General features: G+C 46.6%; 3 protein-coding genes, 1 long non-coding RNA gene and 1 other non-coding gene across 18 annotated transcripts in view; 3 read left to right on the forward strand and 2 right to left on the reverse strand.

Annotated features, from left to right (window-relative positions):
• Positions 1-10343, forward strand: part of DAP3 (death associated protein 3) — a 27265-nt gene extending 16922 nt beyond the window's left edge. For all 4 annotated transcript variants that reach the window (XM_070397488.1, XM_070397486.1, XM_070397485.1 and 1 more), the window contains exons 4-13: positions 1743-1844; positions 3491-3599; positions 3740-3832; positions 4735-4865; positions 5349-5429; positions 5522-5680; positions 6669-6728; positions 7049-7138; positions 8946-9063; positions 10018-10343. In XM_070397488.1, the coding sequence (XP_070253589.1) occupies positions 1743-1844; positions 3491-3599; positions 3740-3832; positions 4735-4865; positions 5349-5429; positions 5522-5680; positions 6669-6728; positions 7049-7138; positions 8946-9063; positions 10018-10103 (1029 nt within the window). In that variant the 3' untranslated portion in view covers positions 10104-10343. The remainder of the gene's footprint in view (positions 1-1742; positions 1845-3490; positions 3600-3739; positions 3833-4734; positions 4866-5348; positions 5430-5521; positions 5681-6668; positions 6729-7048; positions 7139-8945; positions 9064-10017) is intronic.
• Positions 1-15315, reverse strand: part of LOC138996343 (uncharacterized) — a 25229-nt gene extending 9914 nt beyond the window's left edge. Inside the window, exons 1-4 of the long non-coding RNA XR_011468749.1 lie at positions 15233-15315; positions 14950-15018; positions 13968-14155; positions 12560-12728 (exon numbers count right to left, since the gene is read on the reverse strand). This is a non-coding gene — a long non-coding RNA (uncharacterized lncRNA). The remainder of the gene's footprint in view (positions 1-12559; positions 12729-13967; positions 14156-14949; positions 15019-15232) is intronic.
• On the forward strand, positions 11003-11158 carry LOC138996486 (U1 spliceosomal RNA). Its single transcript, XR_011468780.1, has one exon. It is a non-coding gene; the product is annotated as a U1 spliceosomal RNA (small nuclear RNA).
• Positions 15316-15524: 209 nt separating the features above from the next.
• Positions 15525-20713, forward strand: MSTO1 (misato mitochondrial distribution and morphology regulator 1). Of its 2 annotated transcripts, none has more exons than XM_070396435.1 (14): positions 15525-15624; positions 15735-15870; positions 16342-16411; positions 16503-16578; positions 17889-17943; positions 18028-18166; positions 18302-18419; positions 18668-18802; positions 18901-19056; positions 19307-19438; positions 19512-19696; positions 19872-19976; positions 20065-20174; positions 20449-20713. In XM_070396435.1, the coding sequence occupies exons 1-14, from the start codon at positions 15541-15543 to the stop codon at positions 20658-20660; spliced, it is 1713 nt and encodes a 570-aa protein (XP_070252536.1). In that variant the 5' UTR covers positions 15525-15540; the 3' UTR covers positions 20661-20713. The 2 variants fall into 2 exon arrangements, with proteins under 2 accessions (XP_070252536.1, XP_070252537.1); XM_070396436.1 differs by having other exon boundaries at positions 18904-19056.
• Positions 20239-22541, reverse strand: part of GON4L (gon-4 like) — a 51338-nt gene continuing 49035 nt past the window's right edge. For 7 of the 10 annotated variants that reach the window (XM_070396430.1, XM_070396427.1, XM_070396429.1 and 4 more), the window contains 4 exons: positions 21782-22400; positions 21593-21695; positions 21087-21232; positions 20239-20308 (listed from right to left, as the gene is read on the reverse strand). In XM_070396430.1, coding sequence (XP_070252531.1) covers positions 20257-20308; positions 21087-21232; positions 21593-21695; positions 21782-22400 — 920 coding nt within the window. In that variant the 3' untranslated portion in view covers positions 20239-20256. Of the gene's footprint in view, positions 21233-21592; positions 21696-21781; positions 22401-22541 lie in introns of those variants that run through there. The other 3 variants (XM_070396428.1, XM_070396431.1, XM_070396432.1) reach the window with 3 other exon arrangements.

Below are 22541 nucleotides of genomic sequence, written 5' to 3' on the forward strand. Positions count from 1 at the left end.
TATCCTATATAATAAAAGGGTAATATGCAAACTGACCCTAACAGGAGAATGACTGGGAATGACTGGCCACTATGACACACACTGACCACCAGGGGGCAGACACTCAATGCAGGAGCTGCCCCCTGGTGGTCAGTGCACTCCCACAGGGGGAGCTCTGCTCAGCCACAAGCCAGGCTGAAGGCTGCCTGTACAGCGGTGGTGGTGGGAGCCTCTCCTGCCTCCTCAGCAGTGCTAAGGATGTCCGACTGCAGCTTAGGCCTGCTCCCCACTGGCAAGTGGACATCCCCTGAGGGCTCCCGGGCTGCCAGAGGGATGTCTGACTGCCAGTTTAGGCCCAATCTCCCAGGGAGCCGGCCTAAGCCAGCAGGTGGTCATCCCCCTAGGGGTCCCAGACTGTGAGAGGGCACAGGCCGGGCTAAGGGATCCCTCCCCCCCTGAGTGCACAAATTTTTGTGCACCGGGCCTATAGTATATAGATAAAACACTTAGGCAGGTCAGTCCACATTTGTTCTCATTTAATCCCGCCATTGAATTCATCTTATGCCAAGGATTTTGCTGGGGATAGAGCAGGCACATAGTAAATACTTAAGTCAATTCTTCAGAAGTTAAATTTAGCAGATATTATTGATCTTACTGTATGATGGGTTGACAAACATTTTCCTTAAAGGACCAGATAATAAAATTTTAAGCTTATGATCCACAGCGGTCTCTGTCACAACTGTTGAGCTCTGTTATAAACAAATGGAAATGGATATGTTCCAATAAAACTTTATTTATAAAAACGATGGTCAACCATAGTATAGACTGGTATGCAAAATTCTAAAGAAATCAACTTAACTTGCCCAAGATCACAGCAGAGCGTTACAGAACCTAGTTTTCCTAACCCATCTGGGACTATTTTCTATCTATTTTTCTAAGTGGATTTCCTAGTTCTAGAGAAGGAAGTGACTTGTTGAGAAGAGTTGCATTTAAAATGAAGTTTGTCAGCAAAAGCTAGGATTACAGTGGTATCCAATGTTGTATTTTCTACTTCAGATCCCATTAGACTAGATGTTGATTTTTTTTTCTCCTTCCCCAGCATTATTGCTGCCTCTCATAAATGAAGTTTGTTGTAAGGTCTGTGATTAAATGTGAAGAAAACCAATAGCTTTTGTTTGTTTGTTTCTTTTCCTACTCTCTGAGTTTCCCCATCTTAACATATGCTGCTGTGCATGTGGGAGGAAAAAAAATAATTCATTACCCAAAACACTATCTCAGCAGGGGGGTGTTTTATTTATATCTCCAGTGTTCACCTACTTTCAAAAGCACAAAATGAAATAGAATAAGTGAATGAAATCATCAAAGTGCCTTTCCCTGTGAATATAGTCTCTTCATCTGCCAATTCCTCTAGAGTTTCTATGGAAACAGCAGAATGCAGATGATCTTGTCACATGACTGGATCATCTCTATACACAGCACAGAAGAATCCAGATGGCAAGAATTGTCACTGCTACCTCCACATCTAGGTTTACGTTGCTGGGCAACTGGTTTCATCATTCAGGCCAACCCCAGCTGTATATACACACTGGATTTGGGGGCAACAACTAGCATATTTTTTATTTAAGATAAGAAATGGAAGATATGCTTTTCAATTCTGAGAGATGAATGTTTCCTCAGTATTGTCTATCAGGCCCTTTCCACTTTTCAAAGACTTTGTCACTTTGTCTACAGCCCCATTATATGTTTGCATTTTTATTTCATAGGCCAAGCATGAGGAGAAGCATGAGGGTCAGCACTACCACTTACCCCTCCAGGATATGAAGACTATATTCCCCCATGGCCTGCCTCCTCGATATGCAATGCAGGTGCTCAAAACAGGGGAGGGAATTGGAGGGAGCCCAGAACACAAGCTGTTCATAGCAAAGTGATGTGATGAAATGAATAGAAAACAATAAAAAAATGAAACTTGAATCTTAAAACAATAGATGAATTCATCTTTTGTTAATGGTGCTATTATTAGAGAAAGTGGAAGAAAGAGGGAAAGACAGAGAGAAATATCAGTGTTAGAGAAACACATTGGTTGGTTGCCTCCTGCATAAGTCCCAACCAGAGCCCAGGCCAGAAAGGAACCTACAACCAAGGTACATGCCCTTGACCAGAACTGAACCCGGGACCCTTCAGTCTGCAAGACAATGCCCTACTGAGCCAAACTGACGAGGGCCAAAGTATTCTTAAATAAATAAACAATATTCTGCTATTTTCCTTACCTAACAGGTTTTGGGAAATTTGAATATTTAAGTAGTTGTTTAAAAAAATGAATTTAATATTTTCCTTAGAAAAGTATCATGAAAATAGTTAATATGCTATAGAAAAACAAAATTATAATGTGTTCCTAAGACATATAGAAATTATGTTTGGATTAGATGTATCATTGTTCTTCACTTTCACAGATTTTCAGAAAATTCTAGATTTGTGGTCATAACTTAAACCCAGAGTTGCTTGGGTTGTGTTGTAGCCAATAAAGAATTCATGATCACACTGGCTGGTGTGGTTCAGTGGTTGGAGTGTCAGCCCTCACACCCAAGGGTCTTTCTTGGGTTTGATTCCCAGTCAAGGGCATATACATGGGTTGCAGGTTCCATCCCTGGCCCTGGTTGGGTTGTGTTCCGGAGGCAACCAATCGATGTGTGTCTCACACTGATGTTTCTCTCTCCCTCTCCCTCTCTCCATCCCTCCCTTCCACTTTTAAAAAAAATTTAATGGAAAATATATTCTGGGGTGAGGATTAACCAAAAAAAAAAAATCATGAATAACTGCAAGCATATTTTGTTAACATGATTGGTTCTTTTTGCTAACTCCTGCTGAGTTATTTTTAGCCTCAGAAATTATTCCTTGTTGTTGTTAATCCTGACTGAGGATATTTTTTTCCATTGACGTTTTAAAAGCATATTTTTATTGATTTCAGAGAGGAAGGGAGATGGGGAGAGCTATAGAAACATCAATGATGAGAGAAAATCATTGATCAGCTGCCTCTTGCACGCCCTCTACTGGGGGTGGAGCCTAGACCTGGGCATATGCCCTGACTGGGAATCAAATGGTGAGCTCCTGATTCATAGGTCAACACTTAACCACTGAGCCATGCTAGAGGTAGCATTAAGTAGCATTTTATATGCTTTCAGTATTTACATCAACCCTAAGTGGAATACCTATCGGTAGTTATGTTGTGAGATGTCTGTATTATTTGTAGATTTCAATTAACTGATGCAATATCTGTACTTCATAACAGATACAATCAAAAGCTGACTCTTACGTTAGTTGGTGTGAGATCATGTGTTTCAATTTTTAGCTTAATTATATGGATATATTTTCAAAATCAGAATCAACTCAACCCCTCCTAACTGCATAAATTAAAAATATACAATTTGTTGCTATATTAGGCTCAGTGTGCATACCAAGAACAGGTTAGAAGTTCCACACCCACTCTCTCCTTTCTCCTTCCCTGTTTTATTAGATGAAGACATTCAATGAAGCTTGCCTGATGGTAAGGAAACCAGCCCTAGAGCTTCTGCATTACCTGAAAAACACCAATTTTGCTCATCCAGCTGTACGATATGTTCTCTGTATCCTTTCCTGCCTACATGGGCTGTCTTAAGCCAGTGCTTTCCTCCCTCAAATGTGAGAAAAGAAGAAATGCAAGTGTACTTTTTGTTAGCAGAAGTGTTCCTTCTGGTAATGTTTTCTTTAACAACAAGTGCTTTAGATGGGGAAAAAGGAACAGGAAAAACACTCAGTCTTTGCCATATTATTCATTTCTGTGCAAAACAGGACTGGCTGATACTGCATATTCCAGATGGTAAGAACTTCCTATCTTCACTATACGGGTTTGTTATCCTGTTACTGTGGTAGCATCATGGCTTTAATTTTTGGACAGGGCTCTCTGATGGCTACAGGAGAGGCCTTTGCTCCAGATACAGAATGATCTAAACTAGTTCATAATTTCTTCATATTACTGACAAGCAAGTTGCAAGGTGAAGTAAATGCAACAAGAAGAAATTCAGCTGCCCGGCCAGTGTGGGTCACTGGTTGACTCATGCACCAGGTCACGTGCCCTGGTTGCACACTCAATACCCCGCAGGGGGCCTGCAGGAGGCAGCCCATTGATGTTGGTGTTTCTCTCTCATCCGTGTTTCTGTCTACCCCTCTCTTCCTCTCTCTCTAAAATTAATAAAAACCTATTTTTTAAAAAGAAGAAGAAATTCAGCTGAAAGCTTCCTGGAACCTTTTGATAATAAGAATGAACTATTTTGGCCCAGCAGTCCTCACTTTGATATGTGATGCCCAAGAGCATAAACTCCCACCTTCGAGGTCATCACAGGCATTATGGCCATCAGTCAGCAGTTTTGAGTATCCAGAGAAACTGACATGGTCCTGGTAATCAGCATTCTAGAGTTTAAAAACTTAAACTCTCATTCTTTGTACATATCCTTCCTTGTTGTGTATGTGCATCCACATACTATGACTATCTTTAGAAACTACCAGGAAGCTGAGGTGACCATTAATTCACTTGGTATGCCTTGTGTGTTGAGTGTAATGATAATGTTTAATCTAAAATAAACCTTGGAAACAAGGCTTTAAGAAATATATAGGACACTAAAGTCATTCCCCATGACTTACAGTTAATAGAGTATTTTGTGTTGTATACAGTTAATTCCTGCCTACTTTGTTCTCTGTGCCCCCCGCCCCCCTTTTTTTTAGCTCATCTTTGGGTGAAAGACTGCCGGGATCTTCTGCAGTCCTCCTACAACAAACAGCGCTTTGACCAACCTTTAGAGGCTTCAGTCTGGCTGAAGAATTTCAAAACTACAAATGAGCGTTTCTTGAGTCAGGTGATTAGACTCCCAGAAGTTTGGTGCTGGCCATTCTTTAAATAGATTTTATCTTCTTTGTGCTCCAAGTACCAGTAGACTGGAGAACTAGTATCATGGTTGAGATAACTATACCATTTTCTACTTCTTGCATATATAGTATTTTACTCACAGTGAGCTCACAATCTGAAACTCATTTACCCATAGAGCCATCAGTAGGCTGTTCCCATCTTGTGGGTAGCAAATTGAAGTTCAAATTAATTCACTGACTTTTCCAAGGTCACAGGCTCAAATTCTCTAAAGCATATTCTAGCTACATAATTTTCTCCAGATAAAATCTTTTTTGGAACCAGAAATGTATTGGTAAAATTACTCTTTACTCTAGTAATTCTTGAATATCTAGGCTAGATAGCATTCACTTCCATACTGAGATAGACCTCTTATAGGGCTTGAAAAACAGAATTAAACTGATTCCTAATAACACAACCTTTTGTTTGGCTTTAGATAAAAATTCAAGAGAAGTATGTCTGGAATAAGCGAGAAAGCATTGAGAAAGGCAGTTCTCTGGGAGAAGTAGTTGAACAGGTATAAAAAAAGATACTGTGTACGATGCCATACCAGAGAAGGCCTCTTATAGACAGGCTGGACTGTAAGCCACTCTCTCCCTTTTGCTGCAGGGCATAATGCGGGTGAGGAACGCCACAGATGCCGTTGGGATTGTGCTCAAAGAGCTAAAGAGGCAAAGTTCTTTGGGTATTTTTCACCTCTTGGTGGCAGTGGATGGAGTCAATGCGCTCTGGGGAAGGACCACGCTGAAAAGAGAAGATAAAAGTCCAGTAGGAAAACTGACTTTCTCTGCTCTGGTTTCTCTGATTTCTGGTGCCATATTATATATAGTCTGGGCATAGTAGACATACAATATATTTTCTTGCCTAGGAATATTTGAATTAGATGTATAGTGAAAATAGCATCAAAAGGAGCTGATACAGCCCTGGCCGGTTTGGTTCAGTTGATTGAGCACCGTCCTGTACACCAAAAGGTGGTGGATTTGATTCCCAGCCAGGCACATACCAGGTTGTGAGTTTGAGCCCCAGTCTGGGCAAGTACGGGAGGCAACAAATTGATGTTTCTTTCTCTCTCTCCCGCCTCTTCTCTCTAAAGTCAATTTTTTTAAAGAGGATGATACCAAGTTCCACTATTCATTGAAAACTAAGGGAGAGTATTTTGTTTTTTAAAACATATTTTATTGATTTTTTACAGAGAGGAAGGGAGAGAGATAGAGAATAAGAAACATCGATGAGAGAGAAACATCGATCAGCTGCCTCCTGTACACCTCCTACTGGGGATGTGCCTGCAACCAAGGTGCATGCCCTTGACTGGAATCAAACCTGGGACCTTCAGTCTGCAGGGTGAGGCTCTATCCACTGAGCAAACTGTCTAGGGAAGGGACAGTATTTGAAAAGAGCATGACAACAGAAGCTACTATTACATTTTTTTTCTTTCTATTCTCTTTTCAAAATGAGGCTATGTGGTGTACAAAGAGAAGATGAGAAGTATCTTGGGGGTATTTGGAGACAGTGGATGTTTTCGCCCTTGGGGGCTGTTTTTTAAACTCCAGAAGCACAGTAGTTTTAGGGCCAACAGCTCTGTAGCTTATCTCAGAGGCTTATCTTCAGCCTCTACTATGGTGCCGTAGTATTTGAAGGTTTTTTAGTCGTTACCAACTACTAGTAATTTGTCTCAGGGAAGCATCCAGGCAAAAGCAAGTAATGGCCTCCTTCTGCTCCCACCCTTTCCTCCCCTCGCACACTGACCAATGTGCAGATCGCCGCCGAGGAACTAGCACTTATTCACAACCTGAGGAAGATGGTGAAAAATGACTGGGTGAGTGATATGATGCCTAACACATTTCAGAGAGAAATGTATTTTCATTTCAAAGATCTTCCACTACATCATTCCTAGCACTTCGCAGTCTCTAATTTTATGGACAGAACGTTCTTTTATCTCATTTAATTCCCATAACTGTACCAATTTTAAAGTCTATATATTTGGTTTCTAATCTTTCCATTTAACTGGAGTAAGCTTATTCAAAACCATTTTATTTAAATATTGGTGTAATTACTTTGCTTACAATTGTTCAAAGTGTTTTTAGATCTTCTATCTGTTTTAGCTTTTTCTAATTGTCTTTTTCTCCTTTCTTTCAGAATGGAGGTGCCATTGTGACGACTTTGAGCCAGACTGGGTCTCTTTTTAAGCCCAGGAAAGCCTATCTGCCCCAGGAACTGCTGGGAAAGGTCAAACCATTGAAAAACTTGTTTCCCTTAGATAGTCATTCTGTCTAAAGACATCTTTTTCTTTTTCTTTACATAATTTCAGACTTGGATAAAAATTATATTCCTGTATGACTTCACCCAAATTCCTAAAATGTTAACATTAATCATATTTGCTTTATTCTTCTTCCTCTTCATTTTTTTCTGAATATGTAGCAGTAACCTGAGGATGCCTCTTTATTTCAAAATCATGTGTACTTCTTAAAACCAAAGATATCTTAATATATAACCAAAGCACAGCTGTCAAAATCAAAAAGTTGACATCGATATAATACTGTTAACCTAACCTATGGAACTTATTCTAGTTTTGATAGAATATCCCAATATTCTTTACAGAAAAAAGAGGGTCTTGGGCAGCGTGTTGCACTCAGTTGTCATGTGTCTTTAGTCTCCTTTAACCTGGGACAGTTCCTCAGTCTTTGTCTTCTATAATCTTAATATTTTTATTTCTGAAGAATACATGCCAGTTATCTTAGGGGTTATTTTATGAAGTTGTCTGATGTTTTTCTCCTGATTATATGTGATATTAGAAGTGATGTGTGCTCTTAGAGCATAATATTAGGAGGCACATGAAACCTATTTCTCCTACTACTAGCAATGTTAACTTTGAACACATAATTAAGATGGCATCCATTTGGTTTCTCCTCAGTGAAGTTGTTATTTTACTTTTATAGTGAATAAATAACCTTGTGGATGTGTATTTTGAGACTAGGTAAATATCCTGTTACTCCTCAAATTTCTCCTTACTAGTTTTAGTACTCATTGGTGATTCTTCCTAAATTAGTTATCATGATAATAGCAAAATAGATATATTCTATTTCCATCATTTCCTCTAAATGTATCAGTTGGCTTTCTATTATATGTAAGAGTTTTCCTTTTTACCTTATGTATTTATTTATTTCAGTACAGACATGTGGATTCTTAATTTTTAATACCATTATTTATTTCGATGCTTAAATTATCCCAGCTTTGGCCAGTAGGTGCCCCTTTAAGCTTACCCTGGATGCATATGGGCTACTAATAACACCCAGTTAAAGGCACCTTCTGGACCATGGTTGGGCAATGTTAAAACCCACCATTTCTAAGCCATGGAAAACTGATAAAGAAGAATTTATTTTCAAGACGAATTCATGCCCTGGCTGGTTTGGCTAAGTGGATACGGCATCGGCCTACAGACCAGAAGGTCCAGGGTTTAATTCCAGTCAAGGGCACATGCGCAGGTTCCGGGCTCAATCCCCAGCTGGGGGCGTGTAGGAGGCAACCGATCGATGATTCTCTCATCATTGATGTTTCTAGCTAACTCTCCCTCTTCTTTCCTCTCTGAAGTCAATAAAAATATTTTTTTTAATTGAATTTCTAATGAGGTCAACATAGAACACAGTTGCCTGCAACAGCCACACACACACACAGGCAACATGTAGTAGATGAACCAGAAGGAAAAGAGATTATCTTTAAAAGAGTACGTGTGGCCAAAAGCACAACCTAGTGCAGTGATGGCGAACCTTTTGAGCTCGGTGAGTCAGCATTTTGAAAAACCCTAACTTAACTCTGGTGCCGTGTCACATGTAGAAAGTTTTTGATATTTGCAACCATAGTAAAACAAAGATTGATATTTTGATATTTATTTTATATATTTAAATGCCATTTAACAAAGAAAAATCAACTAAAAAAATGAGTTCGCGTGTCATAGGTTCGCCATCACTGACCTAGTGCGTACAGGCCCTGTGTGTCACTTAACAATTACTATATCTTTATCCTTTTTCTTTTCCAGGAAGGATTTGATGCCTTGGATCCCTTTATTCCTATCCTGGTTGGCAACTATAACCCAAAGGAATTTGAAAGTTGTATTCAGTATTATTTGGAAAACAGTTGGCTTCAACATGAGAAAGGTCAGTTGTTTAATTTTTTCTATAAGGACTTTATCTGTCAGGAAGAACCCCACTGTCAAAACCTTGACCTCTTCTTCCCTCAAGAGTAGTGTGTAATTTGTATTTCATCTTTATTCCGTTTATCTTGACTTCTTCCTGGCTGATCACATGGTACAGAAGGGGGGCGGGGTAAGGTTTAATTTACAAAAGACATTCTACCTCTCCCTAAATTCCCAGAGTAGTCTACAATAAAATGCTCATGCTGAGAGAGGAGGCCAAACCAAGCCCAGTCACTTGGTTCAGTTGCTGGCCACACTCTCATCGTTGCATTTTTCTTTGTTTGTTTTTTTATCTTTTTTGTTCATTGTTGCATTTATTCATCATTCAACAAACTTCAGTTGACTCATATGCTAGGACACCCACAGAATAGTTGACTGTGTAAGAGACTAAACCCCGCCACCCCATCAAACCAAATCTTTGCTCTATCTGTCCTAGTCTTGTACATGAGAGCATTCAAGCTGTTCTTTTTATCCTTGCCCTCGGCTTGAGGACAGGGAGGAGGAGGAGGATATAGAGGAAAAGTCAAGGCTGTTCTGTCGACAGGTCATAGAGAATTAGCTGTAACTGGAATATGTTACTAAAGGAAAGAGTATAAAGCAGCTGCAACATGATGGGTTGGGAAGCACAATGGAGAGATTTGGGGTGGTTGGGAGATTTGACCAAGTCCTAAAGTCCAGAAGATAATCTTGGAATAATGGGAAAGATAAATGCTGGACTGGAAGAATAGAGACAGAAAGGGAAATGTGCATAGAAAATATAATCATTTATTAGGATGAAGGATCTAGCAGTGAGGTCTCTGGGAGTGCTAATGACATCAGAATGTAATCTAGATAATGTAGCCTCTACAGAATTCTCTGGGTGTAACTTAATACTTCAGGAGAAAACTGCCAGTTATCTGTGCTTGACTCCATTCAGCTCACACGGAAGAAGGTAAAAAGGAGCTGTTGTTCCTAAGTAATGGGAATCCTGGGCAGCTGGAGCGGCTCTGTGCCTACCTCTAGGCCATGGCCACAACATGCATGGAAGGCATGGACATCACAGGCCCAATCAGATGGGACAGCTCATGAGACTGGACAGTACTGCAAATCAACTCCCAACTTGGCTGAAATGGGCTCCTTGTAAAGTGACTATAATGGCAATAAGACATCCTCTTGTTCCTGAAACTAATATCAGTTTATTATATATGGTTTTCACATTTTAATTGTGCCTTTTTTCCTAAAAATTAAATTATCTTTCTTAAAGTGTTGTGTTAGATCTATACGATGGGAAGAGTGTTCAGATTGGCCAAATTTTACACTTTTATCGGTGGTCCTTGAGAACCTTACTGACACTCCACCTGAATCCGGCAGCTTTGTACGGCACAGCCCCTTTATACGGGCTCCCGGAAGAATTAAGTAGTAAATCCTGACAGAATGCATTGTGTGTAATGATTCACTTGTCCTTAATGCATATAGAGTAGTACTAGCTGTATACCATCTTTGGGAGATTTGAGAAATAATTACTCAAATCAGTTTCAATAGAGTTAAATTGTCTGACCATCCCCAGGTTCTTGGTATAGAGTCAGAGTTTTGAGTCACAAATCTACCACTTAATCGCTATCTGACTTAGGGTCTCTTACCCTATTTCCTTCTTTGACTTCACCTTATCTCTATTTCACTACATAAGGCCACTCTACCAAGTACAGGAGACAGCATCTCTACCTAATACATAGAAACAAGCACAGGGCAGCAGCCAAACTGACAAGACTAATAGTTCCTAAATTTAAAAACAGGAGAAAACTTGAGAAAAAGAACTAAATGAAATGGAAGCAAGCAAATTATCAGATAGAGTTCAAAATACAGGTATAAGGATGCTCCAGGACTTTAGTGAGCCCTTCAGTAGCATAAAAAAAAGACATGGAATAGCTACCGGGCAGGAGAGACCATGATCACCAAGGGGGTTTTCCCAAGGTGAGGATGCACTGCACTCCAGGTGTGCTGACCCCGTGATTTCCCCAAATGTGGGACACTCGGCTGCATAATTTGTGGTAATGGGAACTGCATTTGCGTTCTCCCCCGAAAAATAAATAAAGGCATGGAGCCCTAGCCAGTGTGCTCAATAGTTAGTGTTGGCCCATGCACCAAATGGTCAAGGGTTCAATTCCCAGGAAAGGGCATGTACCTTGCCCGTTTGATTCCTAGCCCCAATCAGGGTGCCTCTGGGAGGCAACCAATTAATGTGTCTCTCACATCGATGTTTTTCTCCTTCCCCACCTCTCCTCTTCCCTCCCACTCTCTCAAAATCAATAGAAAAAATATCCTCAGGTGAGGATTAACAAAAAAGTAATTTTTTAAGAAGGACATAGAAACCACAAAAAAAGAATCAGATGAAGGATACACGAATGGAAATGAATAAATGATCACGGGGCCAGGTGTGTGTGGCGGGGGGGGGGGGGGGGGGGGCAGAGTGCACACCCAGTATCTGCCCCCTCTGCCTAAGGCAGTGAGTGGTTCTCAACCTTCCTAAGGCCACGCAACTCTTTAATACAGTTCCTCATGTTGTGGTGACCCCCAACCCTAAAATTATTTTCGTTGCTACTTCATGACTGTAATTTTGCTACTGTTATGAATCATAATGTAAATATCTGATATGCAGGATGTATTTTCATTGTTACAAATTGAACATAATTAAAGCATAGTGATTAATCACAAAAACAATATGTAATTATATATGTGTTTTCCGATGGTCTTAGGTGACCCCTGTGAAAGGGTCTTTCAACCCCCAAAGGGGTCACGACCCACAGGTTGAGAGCCGCTGATACATGTTTTCCGATGGTCTTAGGTGACCCCTGTGAAAGGGTTGTAGTTCGACCAGGGTCGAGACCCACAGGTTGATAACCGCTGGCCTAAGGGGTCAACTCTCAGGGCCCTACCACGCCGGTTTGAGGACCTGGGGCTGCAGGCAGGACCCGGGGAACTGGTGACTGGCCGGGGCCCGGGCTCAGCGGGTCCCTGGGGCTGCAGGGGAAGCGCTGAGGGTGCCTGTGCTGAACGGGGGGCCCAGGGGATGAGCGATGCTGCCACGGAGCTGGGGGGCATCGGGGACTTGGACCAGGAGGCGCCGGGCAGAGCCACGTCTCAGAGCGAATGCAGGCAGTCTGCTGGTTTGCAGACCCCGAATCAATTTCATTTCGAGGTAAAACAAAATCTACCAGGAGAGGCAGGCGGCCTAAGCCAGACGGAGAAATCATGGTATTTTGTAATCTAAGCCACAGACAGCGAGGGGAGGCGGGATGTTCCCCACGCAGGGCCTCGCCCCAATGCAGCGGGACTCCGCCAAGGTCACCAGCTGGGAGGGACCTCGGGACAAAGAGAGCAGCCGCCCGGAGGCGCTGGTGCCAAGACCGGACCCCTGTCTGCTGGGGGTGGATGGGGGGTGAGGGGAAGGGTGAAGCCCCTCAGAGCAAATGGCCGCTTACCCAGAGGTCACAGGTCAAGGAGACAGAGGCTCTGGGCAGCCGAGGGTTCCATTTCCAGCTCCGTCCTTTTACTGCTGTGCACCCTCCAAGGAAGAAGTCACTCGCCCTCTCTGTGCCGCAGCAGCTTCACCTGTGCAATGGGCACGTGAACGGGGCGTGGCCACGTGATCTGCCGGAAGTGGACACAGTGTGGGGTTTCGTTAGGAAGGACAAGGGGGCACCTGAAGATGGAGGAGAGGCCACGGGAAGATGAGGGGCGATTGAAGGGATGGAGCCAGGAGCAAAGGAGCCCCAGGAGCCCCCAGAAGCTGACCAGGCAGGAAGGACCCTGCCCTGGAGCCCTCCGAGGGAGCACAGCCCTGGACGCCCTGATTTCAGATTCTGGCACCCAGATGGGGAGAGCACTTGTTCCTGTCGGTTTAGGCCAGTCTGTAGTCATCTGAGCCGCAGCCTCAGGAAATAGACCCCTCCTTTTGGGATTTTATTTTATTTTGTTTTTTATGGATTTCAGAGAGGAAGAGGCAGAGAAAGAGAGAAACATCAATGATGAGAGAGAACCATTGACTGGCTGCCTCCTGCAAGCCCCTCACTGGGGATTGAGCCTGGGCATGTGCCTTTGACTGGAATTGAACCTGGGACCCTTTAGTCCGCAGGCCGGCACTCTATCCACCGAGCCAAACCGGCTAGGGCTCCTTTTGGGGCTTTGACCGGGTTCTGGGAACAGCTGAGCCCTGTGCTCCGTGGCAGGGGAGACCCCCCACCCCCCACCCCAGACTTCTCACTGCAGGGCTCACAGGGAGATCATCCCTGTGTCTGTGCCTGGGCCCTGTCTCCTGCTCCCTGGGGCTCCTCCACAGTGACAGTGCAGTGGGCACACCAGGTAGGCTGCTTGGTGGGAGCGCAGGCCACGTGGCTCAGGGACTCTTCGCTGCCTTGCCCAGCCCCCAGCTGCAGGATGAGGCAGGGCACTCCCCAGCCCCGCCTTTACCTCCCTCCTGGGCCTTCCTCTAAGGCAGTGGTTCTCAACCTGTGGGTCACGACCCCTTTGGGGGTCGAACGACCCTTTCACAAGGTCACCTAAGACCATCAGAAAACACATATATAATTACATATTGTTTTTGTGATTAATCACTATGCTTTAATTATGTTCAATTTGTAACAATGAAATTGGGGGTCACCAAAACATGAGGAACTGTATTAAAGTGTCGCCGCATTGGGAAGGTTGAGAACCACTGCCCTAAGGAGTCCTGCCTGGGCCTGGGCCTGGGCTTCCTGGAGCACCTGGATTGACAGGAGCCCACAACTGGGTTGCCGTGCCCATATTCTAGATGTCAAGACTGAGGCTCAGAGAGAGGGAGCAGAGGTCCTTACCCCCAGCCAACCTCCCCCTCAACTCAGCCCAGCTCACAGGTGGCTCCCCCAGCTGCCTCCTGGTTGCCATGTTGGAGGAGGAGGAGGAGGAGGAGATGGAGATGTTGAGGGGCAGGTTTCTGAGAAGCAATCCCGGAACACACACCAGCTGGCCCCTCCTTGCTCACTTCCTCTCTCCAATGTCAAAGCATCCATTTGGGCAGCTGGGCCGGGGCCTCTTCCTAGCTGGGAGCAAAGGAGGTCAAGAAGGCAGAGTGAGGGCTCAGGGAGTGGGTTCTGGGACCCCAACCTCACCCAGCAGATTTCCTGGACCCGACTCCATCGCCCTCCCACAGTTCCCAGACCAGGCCGGCTCTTTCCTGCCTCCCTGCCTTCCCACATGCAGTTCCCTCCACCTGGAATGCCCTTCCTCAGCCTTCAGGTCCCAGCCGGCTTTAACTCCACTGGAGAACCTTCCCTGAGGCCCTAGGGGCTCCCCCTGCATCCTGCACCCACCGCGGTCACAGCCATTTTCTTGATGATGCTCTCACGGGGCGGTCTTGGGGGTGCTAGCTTTGCCTTTGTAGCCCAGCGCCTGGCACAGACAGGTGCTCAGTAAAGCAAGAAGGAAGGAGGGAGGGAAGGGAGGGAGGAAAGAAGTACCTCTCGTTGGATGGGAGAGGATCTGGACCGTGAGCACCTGGCACAGGGCTGGGCACGGAGCAAAGCCCACTCCCTTCCTGTCACTTGAGCCTGGGTTCCAGCACCTTCTGCCTCACCCCATTTGGAGCCGGCTCAGGGGTCCTCTCTACACCCACAGGCCTGTGTCTGTTGTCCCTTTGGAGGCAAGGTAATCACACCAGGATGCAGGCGTGCACTTGACTTCACGAGGAGCTCCGTGTGTTGGGGAGAATTGGGAGAAAGGCCTCCATTCTCCGAAATCCAGGGCCAAGCAAGCTTGCAAGGGCCTGAGGGCTGACCTTGAGCAGGGGACTTCAAAGGGTTTTCACACTGAGTACTTTCTGCAAACAATGCCTTACCTGATGGCCGTGACATAAAACAGATGGAAGCTAAACTGCTTGGGGCGAAGTGGTGCACGTTGAGGGCGCCTGGGAGAGGGGACAGACAGATAAAGATAGTTCACAGGGTTAGGAATCAGGGAGGCTGTGGCTTTTTAGGCGGAAGAAAAGGGGTGCGTGGGAAGCTCTAGGGGAGCACCTTTTCCATCAAGCTTTTAATTTTGCCTGAAGCAGAATTATCCCGAGAGAAGAGACAAACGCTGCAAGAGCAGTAAGACGTAGGGTGAACCCCGACAGTCCCCACCTGAGCAGCAAAGACCACCGCACCAAGAACGCGCCAGCAAGGGGCGGGGGCTCGGGCGCTACAACTTCCGGCGTGGGCCCCACCTCTTGGCAACCACAAGCAAGTAGGACTAGTCCACCACAGGAAGAGGCGGGAATTATGAGCGGTGTCTCTAAGGCCCAATGAATCGTTCATCCTCTGGGAAAAGACTTATTTGTGGACCAATAGGGCTCAGAGGATGAGGCCCCGCCTACAAGCCTGCCGAGCCAATCGGCTGAGAGCAGCGAGTGGGCAAGCGCTGGCTTTGCGACTTCGTGGAGTCGCGCGGCATGGCGGGCGGCGCCCGGGAGGTGCTCACGCTGCAGTTGGGACATTTTGCGGGTTTCGTGGGAGCGCACTGGTGGAACCAGCAGGTGAGGTCTCTTGGCAGTTGCCCCAGCGGAGCCTTTCGGGACCTCCAGCCCTTGCCTCCGGCTGGCCCATCTTGCCACCCCTGAGTCCGGTCCCTTTTCTGCCTCCCCAGGATGCTGCGCTTCGTGAACCGACTGACACCCAGGAGCCGCCGGGGGAGCTGTGCCCCGACGTCCTGTTCCGGGCCGGCCGAACGCTGCACGGCCAGGAAACGTACACGCCGAGGCTCATCCTCATGGATCTAAAGGGTGAGGCGGTGGCCGGGGTCTGCCAGTGCCCATGTTCTCCTTCGCATCGGAGTCTCGAGCATCCGTTTGTCTCAGGACCCTCTGACCATACTAAGCTGAAGGGCACAGATGAGTTGCCTAGGGAGAGCTAACCACAATATACAAATGCCCAGGGACGCAAGAAGGCACAGCTTTATTCCGTTCACGAGCCGTCTCTGGAATGGGCTGCTTGTCCCTGGAGACAGTGACACGGCCGGCCTCTAAGACCGCTGGGTATGGTCTTTGCCTCATACCCACAGCTAAGGAAAGGATGAAATCTAGATTCTCCTAGGCAATGTTTTTTTCCCCCAACTTATGGATATTCAAGAAAGCTTGGAAGTGCCAAGTGCTGGAGGGATGGTGACAGCAGGTTTTCAGGTGATCAGAGGAAGATTACCTGAAGCCTGGGAGGGACTAGGCTTTGATTTCATATTTCCTGTTATTTCTGTGCAGGTAGTCTGAGCTCCCTAAAACAAGAAAGTGGACTCTACAGGGACAAACAGCTAGACGCTGCAATAGCATGGTATTTGTCGTCTGGAGAAGAGTGGGAGATGTGCACAAAATGCTGGAAAACAAAGGCAAACTGGCTGTGATCCGTCTCCAATTTCTTTAAGGCAGGGGAAGCTCACCACACACAAAGAGGAACTCCATCCCAAGAATCCTTATCTCCAGGATCTTCTGAGTGTGGAGGTGAGGGTCTCAGCCCTGAACTTCTTTTTCAAATTATGAGAGAGTTTATTTAGAAAGTTACAGAGGTAATAAGTGAGCCATAGAAGAAACAAATGGCTAAGGAAACAAGTTACAGAGGCAAAAGAAAGGTTTGGGAAAGGACAGTGGGAAAAAAGATCTGAGAGGGTGTGCCCTGGGGAGGGGGGCGGGGTGGACAGAGAGACTGCTCTGAACTTGCACACCGAGTGCTACAACCACAGTGCCTCCTCTGGGTCAGAGAAATAGAGGATTTCAATCATCTTAAATGCCTTAAATAGTAATTTCGGAAGGAGCACTTTTCCTAAAGGACTGTGACTACGACCTGGACAGTGTGGTTCAATGGTTGAGCATCAACCTATGAAACAGGTCACGGTTCGATTCCTGGTCAGGGCACATGCCCGGGTTGCAGGCATGATCCCCGGGGGGGGGGGGGGGGGGGGGGGGGCGGCAGCGTGGAGGAGGCAACCTATGGATGATTCTCTCTCATCACTGATGTTCCTCTCTCTCCCTCTCCCTTCCTCTCTGAAATCAATAAAAATATATTTTAAAAATTAATAAATAAAAAGGACTGTGGCTACATAAACAGAAAGGAGGCTGCAGGGTGTGGCCAGCGAGATGGGGGGGGGGGGGGTGAGCCTTCTGCCTTTGTTTTTTTTGGTTTTCTAAATTTTTTTTAAAATATATTTTATTGATTTTTTTTTAATTTTGTTTTATTGCTTAAAGTATTACAAAGAGTATTATATATGTCTCCTTTTTTTCCCCTTCTTGACATTCCCCCGGCTTCCCGTATCCCCCAGTGTCTCGTGTCCATTGGTTATGCTTATATGCATGCATACAAGTCCTTTAGTTGATCTCTTACCCCACCCCGAACCCTCCCCGGCCTTCCCACTGTAGTTTGATAGTCTGTTCGATGCTGCTCTGCCTCTGTATCTATTTTTGTTCATCAGTTTATAATGGTCTTTATTATCCATAAATGAATGAGATCATGTGGTATTTTTCTTTCATTGACTGGCTTATTTCACTTAGCATAATGCTCTCCAGTTTCATCCATGCTGTTGCAAATGGTAAGAGTTCCTTCTTTTTTACAGCAGCGTAGTATTCCATTGTGTAGATGTATCAGAGTTTTCTAATCCACTCATCTGCTGATGGGCACTTAGGCTGTTTCCAGATCTTCGCCATGGTGAATTGTGCTGCTATAGAGGCTGCAGGGTGTGGCCAGCGAGATCAGGGAGAGTGAGCCTTCTGCCTTTAGACGCCTGGAACTAAGTACAGATTTTTCTCATCCCTCCCAGGGAGTGCTGAGCAGTGATGGTCTCTGGAGGGTCAAATCCATTTCCAACGGCAAAGGTGAGAGCGGTCCAAGTGCTGCAGGATGGGAAGTGGGCAGAGCGGGAACATGGAGGAGGTGAATTTCCTCTCATTTTCCTTCAGGTCTCACACCACTCACCACTGCTGCAACTCCAGAGCCACTCATCCCCACAGAGGGCAGCATCAGGGTCTGGTCAGACTTCCTCAGAGTGCACCTCCATCCCCGGAGCATCTGTATGATTCACAAGTACAACCACGATGGGTATGGGGCGCCCCAGAGGCTGTGAGGCAAGAAACTGGGTCCCTACCAATGTTGGATGGGAGTTCGGGGGGGGGGGGGGGGGCGGGGAGTAGGAGCAGGACCCTGTAAGTCCTGGATTGTGTTTATGCACGATAGTGAAGCAGGCCGCCTGGAGGCTTTTGGCCAAGGGGAGAGTGTCCTGAAGGAACCCAGGTACCTAGAAGAGCTGGAGGACAGGCTGCACTTCTACGTGGAGGAATGTGATTACCTGCAGGTAGCTGAGGGGCACAGTGGACACTGGGGTAAACTCTTCTACTTTTCTTTAAGGTTTTTAAATTGATTTTTGAAGAGAGAAAGGGGAGAGGGAGGGAGGGGGAGAGAGAAACAATGTGAGAGCAACACATCAATTGGCTGCCTCCTGCACAACCTCTACCGAGAACCAGCAACCTCTTGGTGCCTGGGACTATGCTCAACCGAGCCACACCCACCAAGGCTCATTCTGCTCATCGTTCACCTCTCTAGGGCTTCCAGATCCTGTGCGACCTGCACGATGGCTTCTCTGGTGTAGGTGCGAAGGCCGCAGAGCTGCTACATGATGAGTATTCAGGGCGCGGGATAATAACCTGGGGCCTGCTCCCCGGTCCCTACGCTCTTGGGGTGAGTAGAACTGGGAAGAAAAACCTCAGTGGAGGGAGAAATGAGGGAATGATAGCCCAGTGAGAAAGTTGCTGAGAACAAACTCCTCTTTCTTTCAGCAGGAGCCCCAGAAGAACATCTATCGTCTGTTAAACACAGCTTTTGGTCTGGTGCACCTGTCTGCTCACAGCTCTCTAGTCTGCCCCTTATCCTTGGGTGGGAGCCTGGGGCTGAGACCTGAGCCACCCGTCAACTTCCCTCACCTGCGTTATGATGTAAGGCTCCATGCTCGTTCTGCTAGTAAAAGGGACTGTCCCGTTCACCAAGTCAGCCTGTTCTTGAAGCCTCAGCTTGAACTCAGCTATGACGGGGCCTCTTAGATCACATCCTGTGTTTATCCAGCCTTAGGACAATCACACCGATTTGTCTCCAAGCCCTCAGGTCCCCCTGCCAGTACTATCCCGCTTCCACACGCTCTTCCCAGAGCTGAGAGACTGAGTGCTCTTTTTGGTCTCCTCTTTATAGGCAACTCTGCCCTTCCACTGCAGTGCCATCCTGGCTACAGCCCTGGACACAATCACTGTTCCTTATCGCCTACATTCCTCACCACTTCCCATGGTTCATCTGGCCGAGATGCTGAACTTCTCTGGGAAAAAGGTATGAAGCTTTGTGAGGGGTTAGGTCAGAACTGAGAAAAGGCCTGTAACTTGGTTTTGTCCTTACCTTCAAGGTGGTGACAGCAGGAGCATCCATCCCCTTCCCTTTGGGTCCAAGCCAGTCCCTTCCCGATACCCTGATGCAGCTCGGAGGGGCCACCCCTTGGACTCCACTGTCTGCATGTGGGGACCCTTCTGGAACACACTGCTTTGCCCAGTCAGTGGTGCTGAGGGGTCTAGACAAAGCATGCCACACCAGGTGAGGACTGGTGGTCCTTAGGAGCCCTTGTCAGGCCTCTGTTTTGTGTTCTTTTCTCTCTAATACCTCTGGACATTCTCATGGTATTGCCCTTCTCTTCTTCCCTCTGTCCCACTTTAAAAAAGAAAACCCGAGCACCCCCATATTAAAGGTGATTTTGTCTTTGTTCTGGCAGTCAGCTCACCCCAGGCACACCTCTGCCTTCCCTGCTCCATGCCTGCACCACCGGGGAGGAAGTCTTGGCCCAATATTTACAACAGCAGCAGCCTAGAGCCAGGAGGTTAGTAAAACACTTGCTCCCGCTCTCCTCCTAGATCTCAGACCTCCCTCGACCTTTTTTCACTCAGCTGCTATTCTCTTGTCCCCAGTTCTTCTCATCTGCTGCTGACTCCCTGCAAGGTGGTTCCTCCTTATCCCTGCCTCTTCTCAAGCCTCAGCCAGCAGGGCTTGGTTCTGGATAATCCCCCAACTGGGGCAGGTATGTAGGAGACAACGAAAACCAAGATTTACTCTATCACTTCCTGGATAAAGATACTTTAAAGTCACAGTCAAACATTTCTTTATTCATTTGATGGTTCCCGAAGACTTTTCTTCCTCTGGAGTACCGGTATACTAAGGGGACAGTACACAAAATTTATTGAGTTTACTTTATAATCAAGTCAACTAAAGACCCAGACTTCCCTATCGATACGGCAGTCTCAGGGTGAAGGAACCATCTGACTACAGGTCTCTTTTCTCTCCCTCTGCGGCAGGGGAGAGCATCCCAGTGCTCGGGGCCCTCTGCTCCTCTTCATCCTTGAACCGGACCCTGGGAGACTTGGCCAAGGAACTCACCAAACTCAACCTGCGGCGCTGGGCCAGCTTCATGGACGCTGGGGTGGAACAGGATGACCTAGGGGAGCTGCTGCAGGAGCTATGCAGTCTGGCCCAGTGCTACCAGCATGGTGACAGCCTTATGGACTGAAGTTCCAAGAAAAGGAAAGGACTAGTTTACAATAAAAAGTGCTGGATGCAGGAGCTATGTCTTGGGACTGGCTACACCAACATATGCACTTATTACATTTATATAGAATCACTGTGCCTTACATCACAACGAATGTGTACCGTCAGGACAAAAAGTTCAAAAAGGGTAGAAAAGGAGCCGCGCCCCTCTCCCTCAACACTATTTACAAAATGACTCTAAAGACTCCCTAACAAACACTGAGTGAGGCGGAGAATGGCAGAGCCATGAGAACCCTCAGCCTAGCTTTGTCCTGTCCTTGGCGCCTGCTCCTTCAGCTCTATACCGAGCTCAAGGGGCACACAAGCAAGGTACAACCACCCTTTCCCTCGTCAGGGTGCCTGTGGTTTTGATCCTACACACATCTCCCACATGCTTCCTGAGTCTCACTCATCCAGCTCCTCCTCAGACAGAAGATCCCCATGGTCAGAGAGCTGGTCTGCATTGCTGGTGCTGGTTGCATCGTCTTCATCCTCCGAGCTGGCCTCGCAGGCGGTGTGGAAGAGCTGCATGAGTTCTCTAAAACGGTGGGAAACCTAGGAGGAGAGGGGAAGGTTGGTGTTCCCTGTCTCTAAGTAACATAAAGCATTATATACCAAGTTAAACAACCTTGTTTTCTCCACACAGTAAGGTCCTCCTTAAAGATAAGAAAATTCAGGTTAAGTGGCTAAATATTTTGTCCAAAGTCACTCCTAAAACAAACTACAATGGAATCTCTGGGGCTTCCATCTCGAAATCCAATGCCCTTTCTCTTCTAGAACCACTACAAATACCCTGGGAAGCCAGGCCCTTTCTCAGCAGAGCTTTACAATCTTAGCTCCTCTTAGTCAGCCAGCCTGTCCTCTTCCTGCCTCTCCTGGATTTGAAACTGTCGAGGACTCCCCCCGCCCACTTACCTCAGTAGGAGTCTTATTTCCTAGCTGCTGGGAGATGATTCGAAAAGTCTGGGGCTGTGCTCCTTGTTCCTGGCACATGGTGAGAATCACACGGTCAGCTTCCCTGTAACCATATATTGTGATGAGTCCTAAGTGTGTGTCATGGATGTGGTCCACGTGCTTTATGAACACACATCCACCCCTACCTACCGTGTCCACAGGACCACCTTTTCCCCGGTGGAGCTGACCTTGCTGTTGTTCGCACATACGGTGACTTCTGTGGCCTTTGGCTGCTGCTCCCCTTCTGGGCCCCTGACCTGTACTCCACTGTCTTTAGCCAAACCTCCTTTAGGGGTTTTGGGAGAAGTCTCTGAGGTGTCAATTCCTGATGATTCATGGACTGAGGACTTCTTGTCTGATGTCTTCATACCAGTTCTGCTTGAAGGCAGCCAGCTCTCTTGAGTATCTGGTTTCCCAGACACCTGTCCTCTCCCTAAGTCTCTGGTCCTGGAGGAAACGGGACTCGGGGAAGAAGCAGGGGGTTCCAGAGTTCCAGGACATTGAGTTTCCGAAGCATCGCAGACTGGCGTGGAAGACACTGCATCACCTGCTGCCTGATGGCCCTCCCCCTCATCCTGAAGCCTGGGGAACTCCGTGCAGCAGGAAGCCTCCGGTTTGACCTGATCTGTCCTGGTGTCCAGAACAACTCCAGTGTTGGAGGGAAGCTGAGGAGTCTCTGGTGAGCTGGGCGGTGGGCCATCCAGGAGGAGCTGCCGTTCTGTAAGAATCACTTCTTGAGGGGACAGCAAAGTGCTCCCCACTGCCAATCCTGCTTAGGAGGAAACAAAGATCTAACAGTGTGGACAGGGTGGAGATGCAACTAAGGACTGACTTCAAATTACCACACGGTCACTCTGATAAGCTACTGTGACAAAATTCTAATCCAAAAGAGTGAGGTGGGGGTCAGGGC

The sequence above is a fragment of the Myotis yumanensis genome, unplaced genomic scaffold (assembly GCF_028538775.1).
Source record: "Myotis yumanensis isolate MYYU_CA2020_CCGP unplaced genomic scaffold, mMyoYum1.0.hap1 SCAF_17, whole genome shotgun sequence".
Classification (NCBI taxonomy): domain Eukaryota; kingdom Metazoa; phylum Chordata; class Mammalia; order Chiroptera; family Vespertilionidae; genus Myotis; species Myotis yumanensis.